Source organism: Vigna radiata, chromosome 8 (assembly GCF_000741045.1).
Source record: "Vigna radiata var. radiata cultivar VC1973A chromosome 8, Vradiata_ver6, whole genome shotgun sequence".
In the NCBI taxonomy this organism is placed as follows: domain Eukaryota; kingdom Viridiplantae; phylum Streptophyta; class Magnoliopsida; order Fabales; family Fabaceae; genus Vigna; species Vigna radiata.
In genome coordinates, this window is record NC_028358.1 from 36,202,977 (window position 1) to 36,219,871 (window position 16,895).

General features: G+C 31.9%; 1 protein-coding gene across 1 annotated transcript; it reads left to right on the top strand.

Annotated features, from left to right (window-relative positions):
• The first annotated feature begins 6,461 nt into the window (after window positions 1-6,461).
• LOC106772379 (NAC domain-containing protein 7) lies at window positions 6,462-16,795 on the top strand. The gene is made up of 4 exons (XM_014658760.2): window positions 6,462-6,913; window positions 7,105-7,394; window positions 7,691-7,903; window positions 15,897-16,795. Exons 1-4 carry the CDS (start codon window positions 6,679-6,681, stop codon window positions 16,545-16,547), a joined length of 1,389 nt encoding a protein of 462 aa, XP_014514246.1. The 5' UTR covers window positions 6,462-6,678; the 3' UTR covers window positions 16,548-16,795.
• The last annotated feature ends 100 nt before the right edge of the window (window positions 16,796-16,895 follow it).

Below are 16,895 nucleotides of genomic sequence, written 5' to 3' on the forward strand. Positions count from 1 at the left end.
TTATGTGGGAATGATTTTATGTGTCCTATTTTGATGATTATGAATTGTTTTAAGTAATTGGTTTTGGTGTGTACTATACTGCTTAAATGATTTATCTGGGATTGATTTTATGTGTCCTATTTTGATGATTATGAATTGTTTCTAAATGGGTTATTGACTGTGATGGGTGATGTTTTGGAAAAGGTCTTAAGTGAGATTGATTTAATTAGCTTTGTTGGGTAGTAATTGGATACACAGGTACTGTTTTATATTACTGCGAGAGGAAATAAAATATTTAAAAAAAAAAAGAATTGGCATTTGAGGTTTAGAGCACAACAGACTAGTTTAGGTAACATAAATAAATTAATTAAAACTGGTTGAGAGTCTTTCTTTGTCGGTAGGATAGAGGGGACTTAAAAACCTGAGTTGGCACATCCCTGATCATAGAGTAGCCTTGGCCTGGTCATGTTGTGACTAGTCATATGTGCTAGCACCGAAGGTGAGTTTGATGCGTTCAGACATCTGAACCCTCTCCGATGACCAATTGGATAGTGATGTGAGGTGAGGAACAAATATTTTATAGTAATAAAAAATTTAACAAGCAGTTTCATAATATATTATATTATTAACGTATAGATTATATATATATATATATTAGTTTAATATAATATAAATATAAATATTTATAAGGTTACGTAACATATATATATATATATATATATATATATATTAGTTTAATATAATATAATTATATAAAAGAAAAATTAATAGGTACGTATGATATGTATAAAAGAAAATGGTGATAGTTGGTGATGTTCATAATAATTTATAATATTACAATAGAATTAAAGGAGACATGTTTTCAGTATATATGAGTGTAGGTATTGAAAATAAATTATAAAGATTCTGGTATTGATAAATTATGGAATTGTTACTTTTATAATTTGTGATGAATGAGTTAATGTATATTGTTGAGATCGTGTATATATGTTAATTGTGGCAAAAAAAATATATGATTACAAAGTGATGAAAGTACGATCCAAGTGATAAATTAAGTTCCATCTGTACAAAATCTCTTGGTGAGATTCTTAGTGTTTTAGAATGAAAGTAGGAGCTCAGTCTTGGGGGTCTTCTTGACGCTCCAATAGTCTTTCTTCTCACGTAGAGAGGACTGAACCATGTGGTGAGGAGGAGTAGTAGGAAGTCTTAGTCTTAGAGGCTTCCATCATGCTCCAAGGCGCGGAACAGACTAACCTCGTGAGTGTGGCAGGGCGGGGGAGCCCAGGGCGGTGGAGCCCAAGNCGGTAGAGCCTAAGTATCACAAGCCACCACGGGTGCATGACCCGCCATAGCTCGATTATCATTCTAAAGTCCGGACGAGTCAAGTCTAGTATTTAACATGATAGGATGAATGTTTTATCTTGTTTGCTTTAAATTAATATCTTGTATGTACATGCTCTTAATTGTATGTTTTTTATATAATTAGCTCACCCTTGCACTTGCTTGTGTTTGTGCCATGTTTGCATTTGTTTTCCCTTGCGATGATCATCCACTTGGATGGGAGCAGATGGCGAGGAGATACTTTGGAAACCGCGGAAACGTTGCTGCCTAGTTCTCTAGGCTTTAATTATCTTATTCTAGGATATTTTGAAGAAACTTTGTCATGTTCTAAGTTTTAAATTCTTTGTATTAAAAAGGAAAAACTCTAGTACTCCAAGTTTCCAAATTTTACTATTTAAGGATGATTGTAATCCTATTACTCTTAACTGCTGCTTTCTAGTATTATTCATAGTGACTCCTTTATTATATTATATATCTTTATAATATAATTGGGATGTCACATTTGTTGTTATTATTGTTGGAAGTCTCATATCGACTAAAGATATGATCAAATTATAATATATAAATGAGGTGCAAAACTCACCTTACAAACTGATTTTGTGGGAGTTGAGTTAGGTTTATAAACTACTTTCTAATATGGTATAAGAGTCATGGTTAGAGCCTATCATATTTCTTGTTTCTTGGACATTTCTATTCCATCATATGTCGGACTGCTATCGGACCATCCATTTCTACTATCATTATAATATATAAGTAAAGTACAAACCTCATCTTTTTACAATAATTGAACCCTGTAAAAATTAAAATCTTGGCCATAAATAAATTAAAATGTTTATCCATGAACTAAATATTAATAATTAAGAAATTCTTATTATTCATATACATAGATGTTATGGATTATTGTTATCGTGTTATTTTAAATAAAGTCCAGATTATGATTCAGTAACATTTCACATAAAAAATAACAACATTTTGTAATTAAAGTCAAACACCTGGATTCAAAGTATAAGCACTTAGGGTGACCCTTGTCCTTTTCAGCAGCATGTGACTAAAAAGTTTTAAAAAATACATACTTTCTATATATTTTGAGTTTAATTAAAATATATTAATATTATTATAATAAATTCATTATTATTATTAATTGCTAATAAATTAATTTTTATCATAATAATGTAATTAATGTTTTGAGATGTTATTTAAATTAAAAAAATAGAAAATGAAGTACTGAGACTCGTAATGTATTGTAAGACAAATGTAATGAGATGTTTACACGTGCAACACATGCAGATGATCTATTAATTTTGAAATACAGAAATCATAGACCCACGCGCTCACCGTATATCAGAGTTCTCACTAGTTAATCTCATACTGTTTCACCATTCTTAATTTAGTACATAGATGTGAATAAATGTGCAATTGTAATATAATTAATTATATAAAAATTTTCCTATAATTATAGCTGATCATGTTGACTTTAAATAATTTTTTGAGATATTATAATTAATTACAAGTGTATTTTTGTTTATTTTCTTTTTCTTTCTTTTTTTGTTGTAAACATTGAAAATTCAGAGTATTTTATATTGTAATATTTTTTATTATTAACATATTAATGAAATATTAATTTAAATTCAATAATTTTTGTTTATATGATTTATTTTTCTTAAGTTGTTTTATTTCAATTTGACATGATTTAAATTTAAGACTGTAGAAATTTTGAGTAATTAAATGAGAAAACAAATGAATATTGAGATAATAAAAAAGTTGTAAACAAAAAAAATAAATTAAAGGAATGAAAGAGAAGCAATTTTGAATATTGTTTCAAGAGGATATAAGAGAAAATAAATAAAACAGTTTTACCTACTATTATTAATAAAGTCTGGATAACAAATAAAAAAAAAAGATTTCTTTATAACTAATCATATATAATGATAAAAAATATAATATTAATAAATACTAATTCATATTAATGACCAATAAATAGACATATTAATAAAAATATATTTTACTCTATAAACAAACAACTTTCCATCTCAATAAATTTGTAATTAATTTTTTCATTTATTTTATCTTCTTGTTCTTTTTATTTTCTCTATACCAAATTAAGACCAAAAAAAATATTTTTTTAATCATTTATAAAACTATTTCACTACTCATATTTTTTTTATCTAAAACCAAACATAACATTGAGTAAAAAAGAAATTGTCAAATATACAAAAGTTAAACTTCATATAAACTTGAAAAAACTTTAATTGAGTTAGGTGATAAATTTATGAGGATGATCATAGAAGTATGAAAGGGAACAATAGCATATAAAGGTAGATTTGGAAAGCAAAAAAAAAAATGAGGTAAATGGATGGCCTTTATTTATGTGCATAAGAAAAAAAGAAAAAAAAAATTTACAACTATTTTTCTTGACAATTTTTTAACAATTTATATATAAAAGTTTGTAATTAATTCGTTTTAAATATTATATTTTAAAATAAATTCAAACGTGTCAATAAAATAATTCTTTTCTAAAAAAATTGTTAAAATATAAGGATCGAAATAAAAATAATTGTCACAGTTTGTAATTATAAAGGATAAAATTGACTATGCACATGGTAACTCTGGTTACAAGGTTACAAGGTACGTGTTTGTGTGGTTGAGTATTGGATTACAGAGACAGGGTCTCGAAGAACTAAATGACAGTGAAAGGTAAAAATCAACTAAGGAAAAAAAGTGTAGTTGGAATTGATAGGGTTACAGAGCACAAACTCTAAACTTTTGTTTTTCCTATGCAGTCTATTGCATTGTTACAATTTCAAATTTCTTTTTTTAGCAGTCAAAATTTATAAAATAGATATAGGTTAAAATTTACATTATGTTTTAAACATAAAATATATAACATAACACAATAAAAAAACATGGAAGATTATCACAAAAATGCAAGAATATTTGTATTTATATATTTTTACTCAATTACTCATTAAAAAATAATTAAAATAATTATCTTAAATAGTTATTAGATATGTGACGATTCAAAAGGAAATGGAAAATTATAAATATAATCAATTGTATAATTAATTTGGACTGGTTCTCAAAATTAAATATAATATTCTATTTGATTTAACAGACAACCAAAACAGGAAAAATAAGAAATGAAAACTGAATTCTTAGAAAAAAAAAAAACCATTCAATTAAATTAAATGTTATCTTAAAAAAGTAATTTAGTTGCAGTTTTATCATTTTAATAACTCAACATTCAATGAATTGTTTTGAAAATATTTAATACATTTCAATGAAAATAAATTTATTAATAAATTAAACTCACACTTCTTGTATATATTAAATTTACACTGAATTTTGACTCAATTAATTCAAATAATCAAAATAAAAAATCAATCAACCTCTTTTGATATTGAATTGTTGACCTAAAAAGTATGGTTATATGTTTAACTTTATTAATATATTATTTTTTATCCTAAAATAATTGTATTTCACTTGAAATTCAAGGTGATTACATTTTCAAACGGAAAACAAAGTAATTAAATGTTTTAATCTATTATCCAAAAGATTAACATGTTAAATATTTTTTTTATAAATAGATAGTACATGTTATGTCATCTTTAATGGAATTTTTAATTAGTACATAGGCATTTTGTTTTTGTTGAGAGTTTTATTATCAAAAGAAATTTTACTAAGAACTTAGTTAATGAAATTATTTATATAAAATAAAACTGATAAAAATTTATATAGAAATTTTATTCAATAATATATCATGACACCTTAATATTTGAATATTTTAGAAATTAAATTTTTAATTCAACTTTATTTTCATGAATATAATCAATACTATCAATTATATATATATATATATATATATATATATATATATATATATATATATATATATATATGTATATATATATATATAATAATTTAAATAAATTAAAATGAATTCAATAATTATGTATTTCATGAAAATCATTATATGTGTTTATATATTATAACTCAATATAACATTTTAAAAGTCTTTAAATTTTGATATTGTTTGTGTATGAACATTTGTGTATTTGAGTAGTTATAATTATTTATGTGTGAACATTCATGTCTTTGAGTAATTATAATTCTTTCCCTACCAATACTTGTATGAAATGAATGTGTATGAAATGATTTTATACCAATAATGTGTTTTTCTCATGAACTATTAAAAGATATTAGTTCGGTAACTATGGTTGAAAAATTTATTTTTCAACTTTTATATATATATATATATATATATATAATTTATATATCTTTGCTATAATATTGAGAACATGGGTTGACATAGAAAAAAAAAGATTATTATTAATATATTTATCTATTTTTAGTATGGAATGACATTATAATACTAAATAATTATCAAAATTAAAAAATATCACTAAAATCTATAAAAAGAAAATTATACAAAATGTTAACCATAAATATTATAAACACAAGTGAATTTTTTTCATTAAAATAATTATAATGTTTTATTTATAGTTGTTATAAAATTAATGTAAAAAAATATAAAAAATAGTTATAAAATATAATATAGCTGTTTACAAATTTAAATATAAGAAAAACAATATATATGCATATTAAGTTTATATATTATATGTTAATAAAAGTTATACAAGAATGTACACTATAACAATCTAAAATACTAAAAAATAGAAAGATTTGAATTTGTACAAAAAGAAAAAAAGTTTATAAGTTTGAGGAAGTAAGTATAGACATAGTTTGACTAAAAATTATTGGTGTGAGGAGAAACACAATCCTGATTTGGTCCTCAAATGAGAAGGATGGGCCACATATATGAAATGCCGATGGTCCCAACTTATTTTCTCACAGACAATAAAAAGAAGTAAATTATTTATTCACTTTCAATATTGAAAACAGTAAATAGGTAAAAGAGAAAAAAGAAAACCCAATCATGCGGTTTCCCAAAAAGCCCCATTCAATCCATATCCACATTTAATTATTTATTCATATGCAGTAATGTAATCCAACTAAAGAAAAAAAAATATCCAAACAAAACAAAAGGGTTCATTATTTTTGGGTTGTTGATTTCAAAAGAAACAGCAAGACAACATACAATACAACATACCATAGCACAAATACAACCTTAATTTTCATTTTCTGATAAATTATTAAAGAAAAAGAAATTAGAAAATCTAAATCCCTCGAAGCCACCAAGTGTTAGAATTTCTTGTCATTGAAGGTACCTTCTTTTGTTGCTTGACCCTCAATCAAAGACCCATCTTTTCCGTTTGGCTTAGGGAACTTCAGCACTGAAGCCCTAATCACCATATCCATCCACCTCTACATCACCCCTTTTGCTCCTTCTCCTCCAACACCATGGGTCGCGAAACTGTGTTTCTTCCAGCCCCACCAACCACTACCACCACTATAGTGAATCCAGTGGCAGCACCAACTGCACCACCTACCTCTCTTGCTCCTGGTTTCAGGTTTCACCCAACTGACGAGGAACTTGTTATCTATTACCTCAAGCGCAAGGTTTCTGGTAAAAGCTTCCGATTTGATGCTATATCTGAAGTGGACATATACAGGAGCGAGCCCTGGGACCTAGCAGGTCACTCTCTTTTCCCAAAAAAAATTATTTTTCTTACTTCTCTTTGCTTAAATTTGGAATTTCTACTGCTTTATTTTTATGGGTGCCTGTTTTTTTTGGTTTCTTTGCTGCTTCACTTTAATGGAATTTTTAGGTATTTTCAGTTTTTCTGATGTTTTTATTTTTTATTACTGGGTTGAATGTGTGTCTAGATAAATCAAGGTTGAAGACAAGGGACCAGGAGTGGTATTTCTTTAGTGCATTGGACAAGAAATATGGAAATGGTGGGAGGATGAACAGGGCTACCAACAAAGGGTATTGGAAAGCCACTGGGAATGATCGGCCAGTGAAGCATGATCAAAGGACTGTGGGGTTGAAGAAAACTTTGGTGTTTCACAGTGGCCGAGCTCCTGATGGGAAGAGAACTAATTGGGTCATGCATGAGTACAGGCTTGTTGATGAGGAGTTAGAGAGGGCTGGGACTGGATCCTCTCAGCCTCAGGTGAGATTATAGAATTAATTTTAGAAATTGAAGCCTGAGATGACCCCAAAATGTATGAATTTGTACTGTTTCCATGCTGCAACTGGAGTTTCTACCTGTTTTCTTAAGGAGATTAGCTTAGTTATTTTATGTGGTTCTCAAACCAAAGTTGTATTCATGACACTTAGATGCAGGTTTCTGAGCTTTGTTCTTTAGTAAATGTCAAAAGAATAGTTTGCTATGTACTGCACTATGGACATTGTTATTGTGCTACACATGTTAATAATTTTTGTGCATTTCTCTTCTGGATGGAGAAGGATGCGTATGTTTTGTGTAGAGTGTTTCACAAAAATAACATAGGACCTCCAAATGGGCAACGATATGCACCCTTTGTTGAAGAAGAGTGGGATGATGCATCTGGAATGGTTCCAGGGGCAGAGCCTGTGCATAATGGCTCTATCGCCCATCAGCCACGTGTTGAAGGCAACAATGGTGTTTTATGTGCTGAAGGGAGAAATGGTGTTCTACAGGTTAGTTCGCTCCTAGTTTTTCGGGTGTCTATTATGCTACTAATGATTAATTTTTTTGGATTTATGCTAGAATAAATTCGTTGATGCTTTACATTTAATTAATGCGCAACCGTTGAATGTTTATTTTAAAAATAATGTTATCAATGGTGAATGTTTATTAAAATAATACTGTAATCAACTGTGCATGACAAAAGGGCAACATTCCACCATATAAACATGCTCCATTGCAGCTTCTAGTACTGTCGTAGCAGGTCTCAGTTTCCTAAATTTCCTATGGTGATAAGCACACAATCTGCTGCACCATCCTAGCTCTGTTATATTTTTAGCCTTCCATGTCAAGGGGGACTCTTTATTCTTTAAATTCATTGCATCTTCCTTTCTGCCATAATATTTAGGAAAAAAATAGTAGAATTGATAACTGGTCCGCTTCAATTTAATACGTCGATTATATGCCAGCTGTAAATGTGCAGTAATAATGTTCCCCACTTTACTTCGAGATTTTGTCTGTTTTTATCCTTTATTCCATTGGTGGATTCTTTGTCTTTTGTATTTCTCCACTTTCTTCATTGCCGTAGTAATGTTTTTTTTTTCTTTTTTCCATAACAAAAAAAAATACATAAGTTATATGGTATTTTAGGTATTTATTGTATTCTCTTATATACGTGTGTGTGTGTGTATTGATTTAATGGATTTTGCTATTCCTTTTCTAATTGACCTAGACTTTGAGCACTGAAAATCAATCCATGCTCTAATACAATTTTAGTAGATACTGTTGTTTGATTTTCAAGTGAAACAGCTCTTCTTCTTTCTCTGTTCATTTAACTATTGTTTGAGTGGCACAATTTTTCATCTTGAACTCTGAATGTTCATCCAGCTTTCTGACATAGGTGATTGTTTTTTCTAACTTCTGTATTCAACATCAGAAGAATCTTGCAACATAAAAGCTTGCATTTTATAGATATGCAATGTTAAGAAACGAAGAGTGACTCAGCTGGAAAATCTCATGTGTTTGGTTTATCTTATTTCGGATGGTATTTCCAGATTTCGAAGAGAACTTTTGAGAAAAACGCAATTACTTACCCAACATAATTTGTTTCCAAACAGGCACCAAGCTCTGTTTGGGTTACACGTTGTGTATGTGGTTCAAATACCACTGGAACCTATAGTCAAAATTAGGAACCAGGAGATCCATAAAACATTATTTTTGCATATACTTTGGCCTTTGATGTTGAAATTCATTATGCTCGTTGCGGAAGTGGTACTGTGGAAATATGTGCTATTTAAGAGTCTGTGTGAGATCATGGGATCTTTAAACTACCAATTTCAAAGACAATGGAACAGAAATGAGCAAGCACTAATTTTAGAGTCCAGGGCCATTTTAGCTTGAAAAAGGCGTCAAAATGAAAGATCTTCAATTTGTGAGTACATTTGTAGGAAATAATCTCTTTCACTGACTTTACTCTTCTTTGTGAAGGCGTGAACCCTTTCAAGACAAAACAAGATAGGGTTGTCACTTTGTACAAGTCCATTGATTTAGTTGGGATGGTGTTGCCATCAACAAAATGATAAAGAAGTTGCAGCAAAGTTCTAACAGCAAAATGGTCATGGTTCGGCAACCTTAATCCACAAATTGGCCATAGAGGATGAATAAGAGAACCATTTTGCACCATTGGAATCAATTTCCAAATAATTTACTCTTCTTTGTGAGTACATTTGTAAGAAATGATCTGTTTCACTAACTATACTCTTCTTTGTGAAGGTGTGAACCCTTCCAAAGACAAAACAAGGTATGGTTGTCACTTTTGTCCAAGGCCATTGATTTAGTTGGGTGTGGTGTTGCCATCAACACAACGATGAAGTTACAGCAAATGGTCATGGTTCAGTAAACTTAATCCTTAAATTGGCCATAGAGGATGAATAAAGATATCCATTTTTCTGCAGTGGAGTCAATGTCCAAATATCATTTTACAGTGGCAGAAATTTAAAAGCAACCTCTCTAGCACTACCAACAAGCCCAACATTGAGAGTCCTAATCGCAAGTTTTTGGCGCCTTTTAAGTTTTGAATCCTTTTAAGTTTTGTGGTTTCTTTGTGAGGGTGTACATATGTAGGAGTTAAGTTGGGTCAGGAAAAGTGACCATTGGGGAGGAATTGTTCCTTGATAGAAGGGAGAAACTCCATAAAAGGTTTGATACCATCTACGATTAGCACATTAAGGGTTCTGCTAATTACAAGTTTGACTCTTGCATGAATAGATAATGTTTTTACTGGTGGCACAATAAAGAAGCCTTAGGTGTCTCATCTTAAATATCGTGAAACCGAGTTAACTAAATGACTTTAACAAATGACAGTGTTAGAGGTGTTGGTGTGGTCGTATGTGTCAGTAACCACGAACTGAAAAGAGAGAGAAAAGAAAGATTTTTATTGAAAAGAACAAGAAATGAGAGAGCACTCTCTCCTCCAAGGGTTTCCCAACCCAGATTTCTCCTTTGGCAAAGAGCTAATGCTCAATCTACAAAAGTGAACGTCACTGCTCCTTCTCACAACAATGTAGTGCTTGTGAATAGTTTTCTGCATACTGTTCACTTGACTTGCTAAACCTTGTGAAGATAGACTCTAATATGATCTTAAAAAGTAAACTTTAATCCTAGTTCAATTTCACAAAACTAACTTGCAATGTTGAGTTAGGTATAAAACTCGCTTTCGAAGATGATATCAAAAGTCTTAGCAAAGTCTGTTGGAGCTATTGTACCACTTGTTATTGGATTGTTATTTTATCACTTACAAATATGTAGTTTCAGATTTTAGATGTCGAGTTCTTAGCATGAGGGAGTGGATTGGAGATTTCACATTAACTATCATATGGATAAATTATAGCATAATGACTTGTTCATTTGAAGGGATTTGGGGGAGAATAATTGAGTGGATTTGAAGATAATATTTTTTGTTGTTTATTTGAGTGGATTTGGAGGTAAGTGAAAGTGGATTTGAAAGTAAAGTTTTTGAGTTGGTTGTGTGAGGTTGAGCTTAAAACCCACAGTTTTTAATAAATTTATTTACTATTCTCCTTTGTTAACTGTTGCAACAAAGTCGCTAACTACTGTAACAGCTCATTCTATTAGAATTTCCCCCTAAACGAGCTTTCTTTTTAACAGTGCCTCCCCTTTGAAGTAGAACCTTGTCCTCATGGTTGAATTTTTGGTAATTGTTGTTAAATGCTAGTTTTGTCCTCCAATGTTGCCTCTTCAAGTGTTTTTCCCTTCCCTCTTCATCCTCTCATTTCTTGACTTTCCAACATTACAATTTCTCCTTCCGTAGTGATTTCTTCACCTTCATCCAGGATCACAATCATTGAGCCCTTTTTTGGAGCCCTCTTGGCACCACTCCATCCCCTCCTTGAAACTTGAGATTTATACCACCATAACATTTCCGTTAATCCCCAAAGTTTTTTTTCATAATTCACTGCTTCTTCAATATCAATAGCTAAACTCCATATTGCATCAAATCTTTTGGGTCATGTGGATGCACACCTTCCTTTTAATGTTTTGATGTAACCCTGCAAGAAAATACCAGAACAATTGTTTATTTGTTGTAAATGGGGCTTAAGCAACCAACAATCCAAACTCCCGAACATATAACTCCTCACTTGTGTTTTGACTCAAATGCTGCCAATCTCTTATAGATCAAACCTTTCCTTCAACCTCGAAACCTCCTTAATAGCATTATAGTCAATTCCTCCCAAGAAGGATTCTCAGAAACCTTGTGCCAATATTGGTATCAATTTACTGCATTTCCTTCCATACTAATGAATGTGAACTTCATTTTCTCTTTTGCTTCACTTGTTAAATAAATTTCACCCTTGTGATGCACCCCAATGGGTCGTTTTTCTTCAAAGTTAGGTAATCCAACTTCTTCACCCATGTATGTGGAGCTTCTTCTTATTCAATAAAGGTCACCATCCCCATTTCTTTTGTTGTATTCTACCTTGTTTTTCCATCCAAATTTGTTAGCATCTCCTTTATGTCATTGATGCCTTCTACACTATTGTTTTTAGGAGTGTACTCTCCTTGATTGTTGGTTGTTTGCTTCAGTTTCTGTATTGCGGATTCCAAAGTTGAAAATTTGGCTTTGTCTTGATCCATTCCTCTCCAATTTGGATTCAGTAGGTCATACCTATTTGTTAGGAACTAGGCATTGACAAGAATAAGAAAAGAAAGACTTATATTGAATAGAATGAAAGAACAAGAGAGAGGAAATCACTATTGTCTCCTTGGGTTCCCCTTCACAAAGGATTTCTTCTTTCACAGAGAGGTAATGCTTTGTCTACAAAAATGAACCTCCTTTCTCCCTCTTCTCAGAACAAGTGTATTTATTGTTCTCCTTTGCCGAACTATTATAACAAACTTTCTAAGTATCATAACAACCTATTCTATTTGACTTCTCCCCTTAGTTACGATTAATGGACTTTCATTCTTCTCTGATATACTATGGCTTTAGGCACAATATCTTTCCTTACTAACAATATGATAAGGTATGATTTGTAATTAAGTACAATTGTGATTGTAATTACTGAAATTAGGGTGTTGATTATGTACAAAATTTATTTGTTTTGTTTCCTTGTTTACTTAGTTTGGGTTGCCATATTAAAAACTCCTGATTTGAAGGGGCCCTACTTAAGTATTCAAATCCTACCTGCCTTCATTGCATGATGTGTTTTTGGCAGATTCAATGTGCCCTTAGAAGTGCAAACCAGCAAGGTAGCAGTATTAGTTTGACCTCCGCCCTTGCCACTTTATCTACCATCAGTGGTGTGTGTTAAAAAGGAATATTAGGCTTGCCAACATTTTAAAATTAAATACTTTTATTATTTTTATTTCCAGAAAAAATTTGGGCTTAGAGATGTAATTTTTTTTTTAATTTGGGAGGAAGTGGTCATGGCCCCGCCACTATCTACCACCTTCATGATCAATCTAGTTGATGACCCTACTGGGAGAACTGTCTTGTTAAGATTGATTTATTGGTGAAGTATGGTTATCATCAAAGTACTGACATGTCTTTCATTTGCATGAAGAGCTCCAACTCTTGTTTGGTTGTACTTCCTTTGTTGATGTTTACAACCACTTTCATTGCACGTTGGACCCTTGGCTGCTGAGTCTATTTACATTGGGTATGAATCTAGAACAAAGGGATACAAGTGTTATAATCCCTAGACTTTTCATGCCTTTGGGATTGTTTTACCATGGATGTAACCTACAAAGCTGTCTTTTACATCGGTCCTCAAATTCAAGTGGAGAGCTGTTAGGATACTAAGTGTCAGAGATGTTACACTCTCTCCTTATGTAGGATAATACGGTAGTATTGACTCCTTAGGAAGAAGTTGCTATTGAAGAATCAACTGCAGATCCTGAAGAAGCAGTTGCTGCACAGAACATGGGAAAAATATAACTACCAAAGGAAGCAGATAATATTGACAAATACTACCAGCACTAGTATCTAAGAAGGAAAAAACCACTTGATGTTAATGATTTGTTTGTGGAAAGAAAAGTGTTGCTGAGGCAAGTATCTATATCTATCTCACTTTGTATGTACTAATAATACTCTTTCTGTACAACACTAGAGTTTTGTTTCAGCTATTGATTCTATCAGGATTTCCAAAACTGTCCAAGATGCCTATAGGATGAAAATTGTGTTGAAGTCATGAATGAACATATGTGGAATTAGATGGATATACACTGAAATATCAATTTGATGCTGTATTGGGTTGATACAAGGCAGGCTGGTTGGAAAAGGGTATATCCAAACAAATGGAATAGACTATGAGAAGACATTTGTTCATTTACAAAGATGAATACCATTAAGATTACTCTCTCATTGGTAGCTCACTTTGGATAGGATCTACATCTTTATGATGTAAAAAAATGCATTTCTGCATGAAGGCTTGGAGGAGGAGGTGCATATGGAGAATTGGACCGTGACTAAAGGTTTGGTAAAGTAGAAACATCAACATCCGGAGGATTGTCATGTGGGAGTTTTACTGTGATCTTTAGTGGAGATTTCCTTCCTTCCATCCCTGAGGATAAACATGTTTCCAAGGGTGGTTAATGTTAGAAAAGAAAGGTTAAAAAGGAAATTGTAATAGTTGCGGCCTGGCCCAACTGTATTGTTGGAGGGTACATTGTGGTGGTTACTCTTCAACTACACACTGGGAAAATAATTGAATAGTTGAGTAATCAATCATTCTTGTAACCAGTTCTTGGTAGCTCTGTTTCTGAATAAAAAAACTTCGAAATTCTTCATCTCAGAATTCCCTACTTCCATCCATAGTCCTTTGAATCTGAAATTCCTAGAACTATCGTAACACCCATATCAGATTATGTACAATTTCAATTTGTGTTTGTTTCCTTATTTCATTGATTAGGTTAGCAGCATTTCGGTTTATATCTGTGTATAAATCTTTTATGTTGCAATTAAGAGAAACAATTCAGTCTTTCCTCTCTTCTCTAATTACAAGTAGGGGTATTGCATGTCTTTGTGCTAGGAGGTTAAGGGTCATGCTATGTAAAGACTTCTAAGGCTTTTGGTACAGTGGTTGTTGGAAATCCAGTAACAGAAAACTTTAGATGAGACAAAATCTGAAGTGTTTACGAAAAAGGGCCATTTGTTGAATCTTGAGTTCACTATAATCGTTCTTTGGATATATTAAAAAGCACTCTACAGTTTTTGTGTGTAATGGGGAAGGTTGTGAATCTGCGGGAATCATGTATTCAAAGTTATTTGGTTTAGACCTAAGGATTCCCCAGGAAGAGAAATCTTGCTAACATCAATCATCATCGTTGAGTTCGTAGCACCCTTTTAAGACTGGTTTCTAGATTTCATTATATTTCTTATTTGATTTGATTAAAAGTCTAGTGCTAATTAATGAGTGTATGCTCTGGTCATATCGTATCATTGCATATCATATATCAATCAATATTATATTACTGTTCTTTCCTTCATTCCTTCTCTTCCTAAATTCCTGTAGTTTCAACATGAGAAACAGCCATAGTCAACTTTCTATCACAAATAACATTTGAATTGTTAGTTATGTTCACTTATCTTAAACTCTATGAATTGCATCTCAGTTATGTATGTTATTTGGTGTGATGGATCCGAGATGCCCAAGTAAATCAGCTTTTGTTATGTTATGATCTTCACCTTTTCACTTTCTCTACTATTAAGCATCTTGTTGAATTTACATTCATGACTTATACACGTTGTTATATTTCTAATTGGAAACCATGAGAGTCCAAAAGCTTCTATCCACATACATCTCTAGCTGAAGTATATTATTTGCAAAAGGCACGATATTGGCTGCTGCAGATTCTTGATAAAAGCTGAGTTGACCCTAGGTTGAAACCTATAGAGATAGGGAAATTCTTTTTGACTTTACCATGTTTTGCATTGTAGTTTTAGCCTCACCTAGGGTGTGATACATGTCATTGAATTCAAAATCATTTGTTTTTCCTCCTCTCTGGATTGGAAGTTACTGTTATATGGTGATATATTTTATGGTTGGTGTAATTCATAATCGTTGGTTTAGTAGTGTGTTGATGATGTTGTTGATTTTATTAGATGGTTTAGCTTCTACGGTTCATGAGTTTCTATCTGCCAATGTTAATTCACTGATTTGGAACTTGGCTCATCAAATATGTATTTTCAAGTATGTGTTTTAGTAGTCTTTCTTGCTTTTTAAGATTTCCAGTTTAAAAGACTCGGGACTCAATTGTGGATGGTGGAAGTTTATTTGTAATATCTTTTCGAGCATAGGCTGTTTTATGGAGAAATAGTTGAAGTTCTTATTGTTTCACTACAATGCAGCTTCTATTTTATGAAGTCTTGATGTGTGACAATTGTAGCAACCCTTAATCGAGGATCTGAAATTTGATGATCTCAAGTTACTGATTCTGTTTTATGTACTGTTCCCTGGTTTCACATTTGGTTGTGTTCTATTGCAGGACACTCAATCTATCAATAAAACTCCATTTGATGTGAACAAGCTTCCTATAGAAACTCAAAATCTTCTAGCTGTTTGCAAGAGAGAAAGCATGGCTGAGTATCCATCTCCTGAAAAGGATGATAATAATTGTAAGCAAGTGGATGAGTACCCTTCACCCCAAACAGACAATCCAAAGCCTTTCTCTCTAATATACAAAAGAAGGCGGCATAACTTGAACTCCAACCACTCTAATGTTTCGGGGGATTCAATCCGAACCGGTCAGGATCCATGCTCCTCTACAATAACTACTGCAGCAACAACACTCCCAACCACCACTGCTGGTGCTGACACCACCAACTCTGCACCAAAAAAGCATTTTCTGTCTGCACTGGTGGAGTTTTCCCTGCAAGAGTCCCTTGAATCTAAGGAAAGTCTTGCTTTGATCAAGGCACCAGATTTTGACGCCGAAAACCTTGAGTCATCCATGTCTCCAAGCTCTGCCAAGTTCATCAAGAACTTGCAGAATGAGATCCATAAGCTTGCAGTCGAAAAGGAGACAATGAGGTTTGAGATGATGAGTGCTCAAGCGATGATTAACATTCTCCAGTCTCGTGTTGACGTTCTCAGCAAAGAAAATGAGGATTTGAAGAGAATGACCCAAAATCCTTAAGACATTGGCAATGCATGCTCTTGTATCAGTTTAAGTTAGTTACAGCTGGTAATGAAGCTCGTTGTTCGGGACATTTTATTTCTGAGTAAGGATTTTAGTTCATTTCTATGGCTAAACTTGTCAGTGTTACAATTCCAAACTTGTCATTGTGTATCATATGACTTCCAATTTCCCATTGTCGTGACAGTGTCAGTGTTAGTTATTGCTTCTCTGATTCAATAGATTAGCACCTCAGTTTGAAGCTGAAATTTTATGACGTTCGTTCCGTTGAATCTTAAGGTAGTTGCAAAAATCATATTTCAAGTGATCAGAATGCAAGGTATCTTAATATTTTCAATAGATTAATCC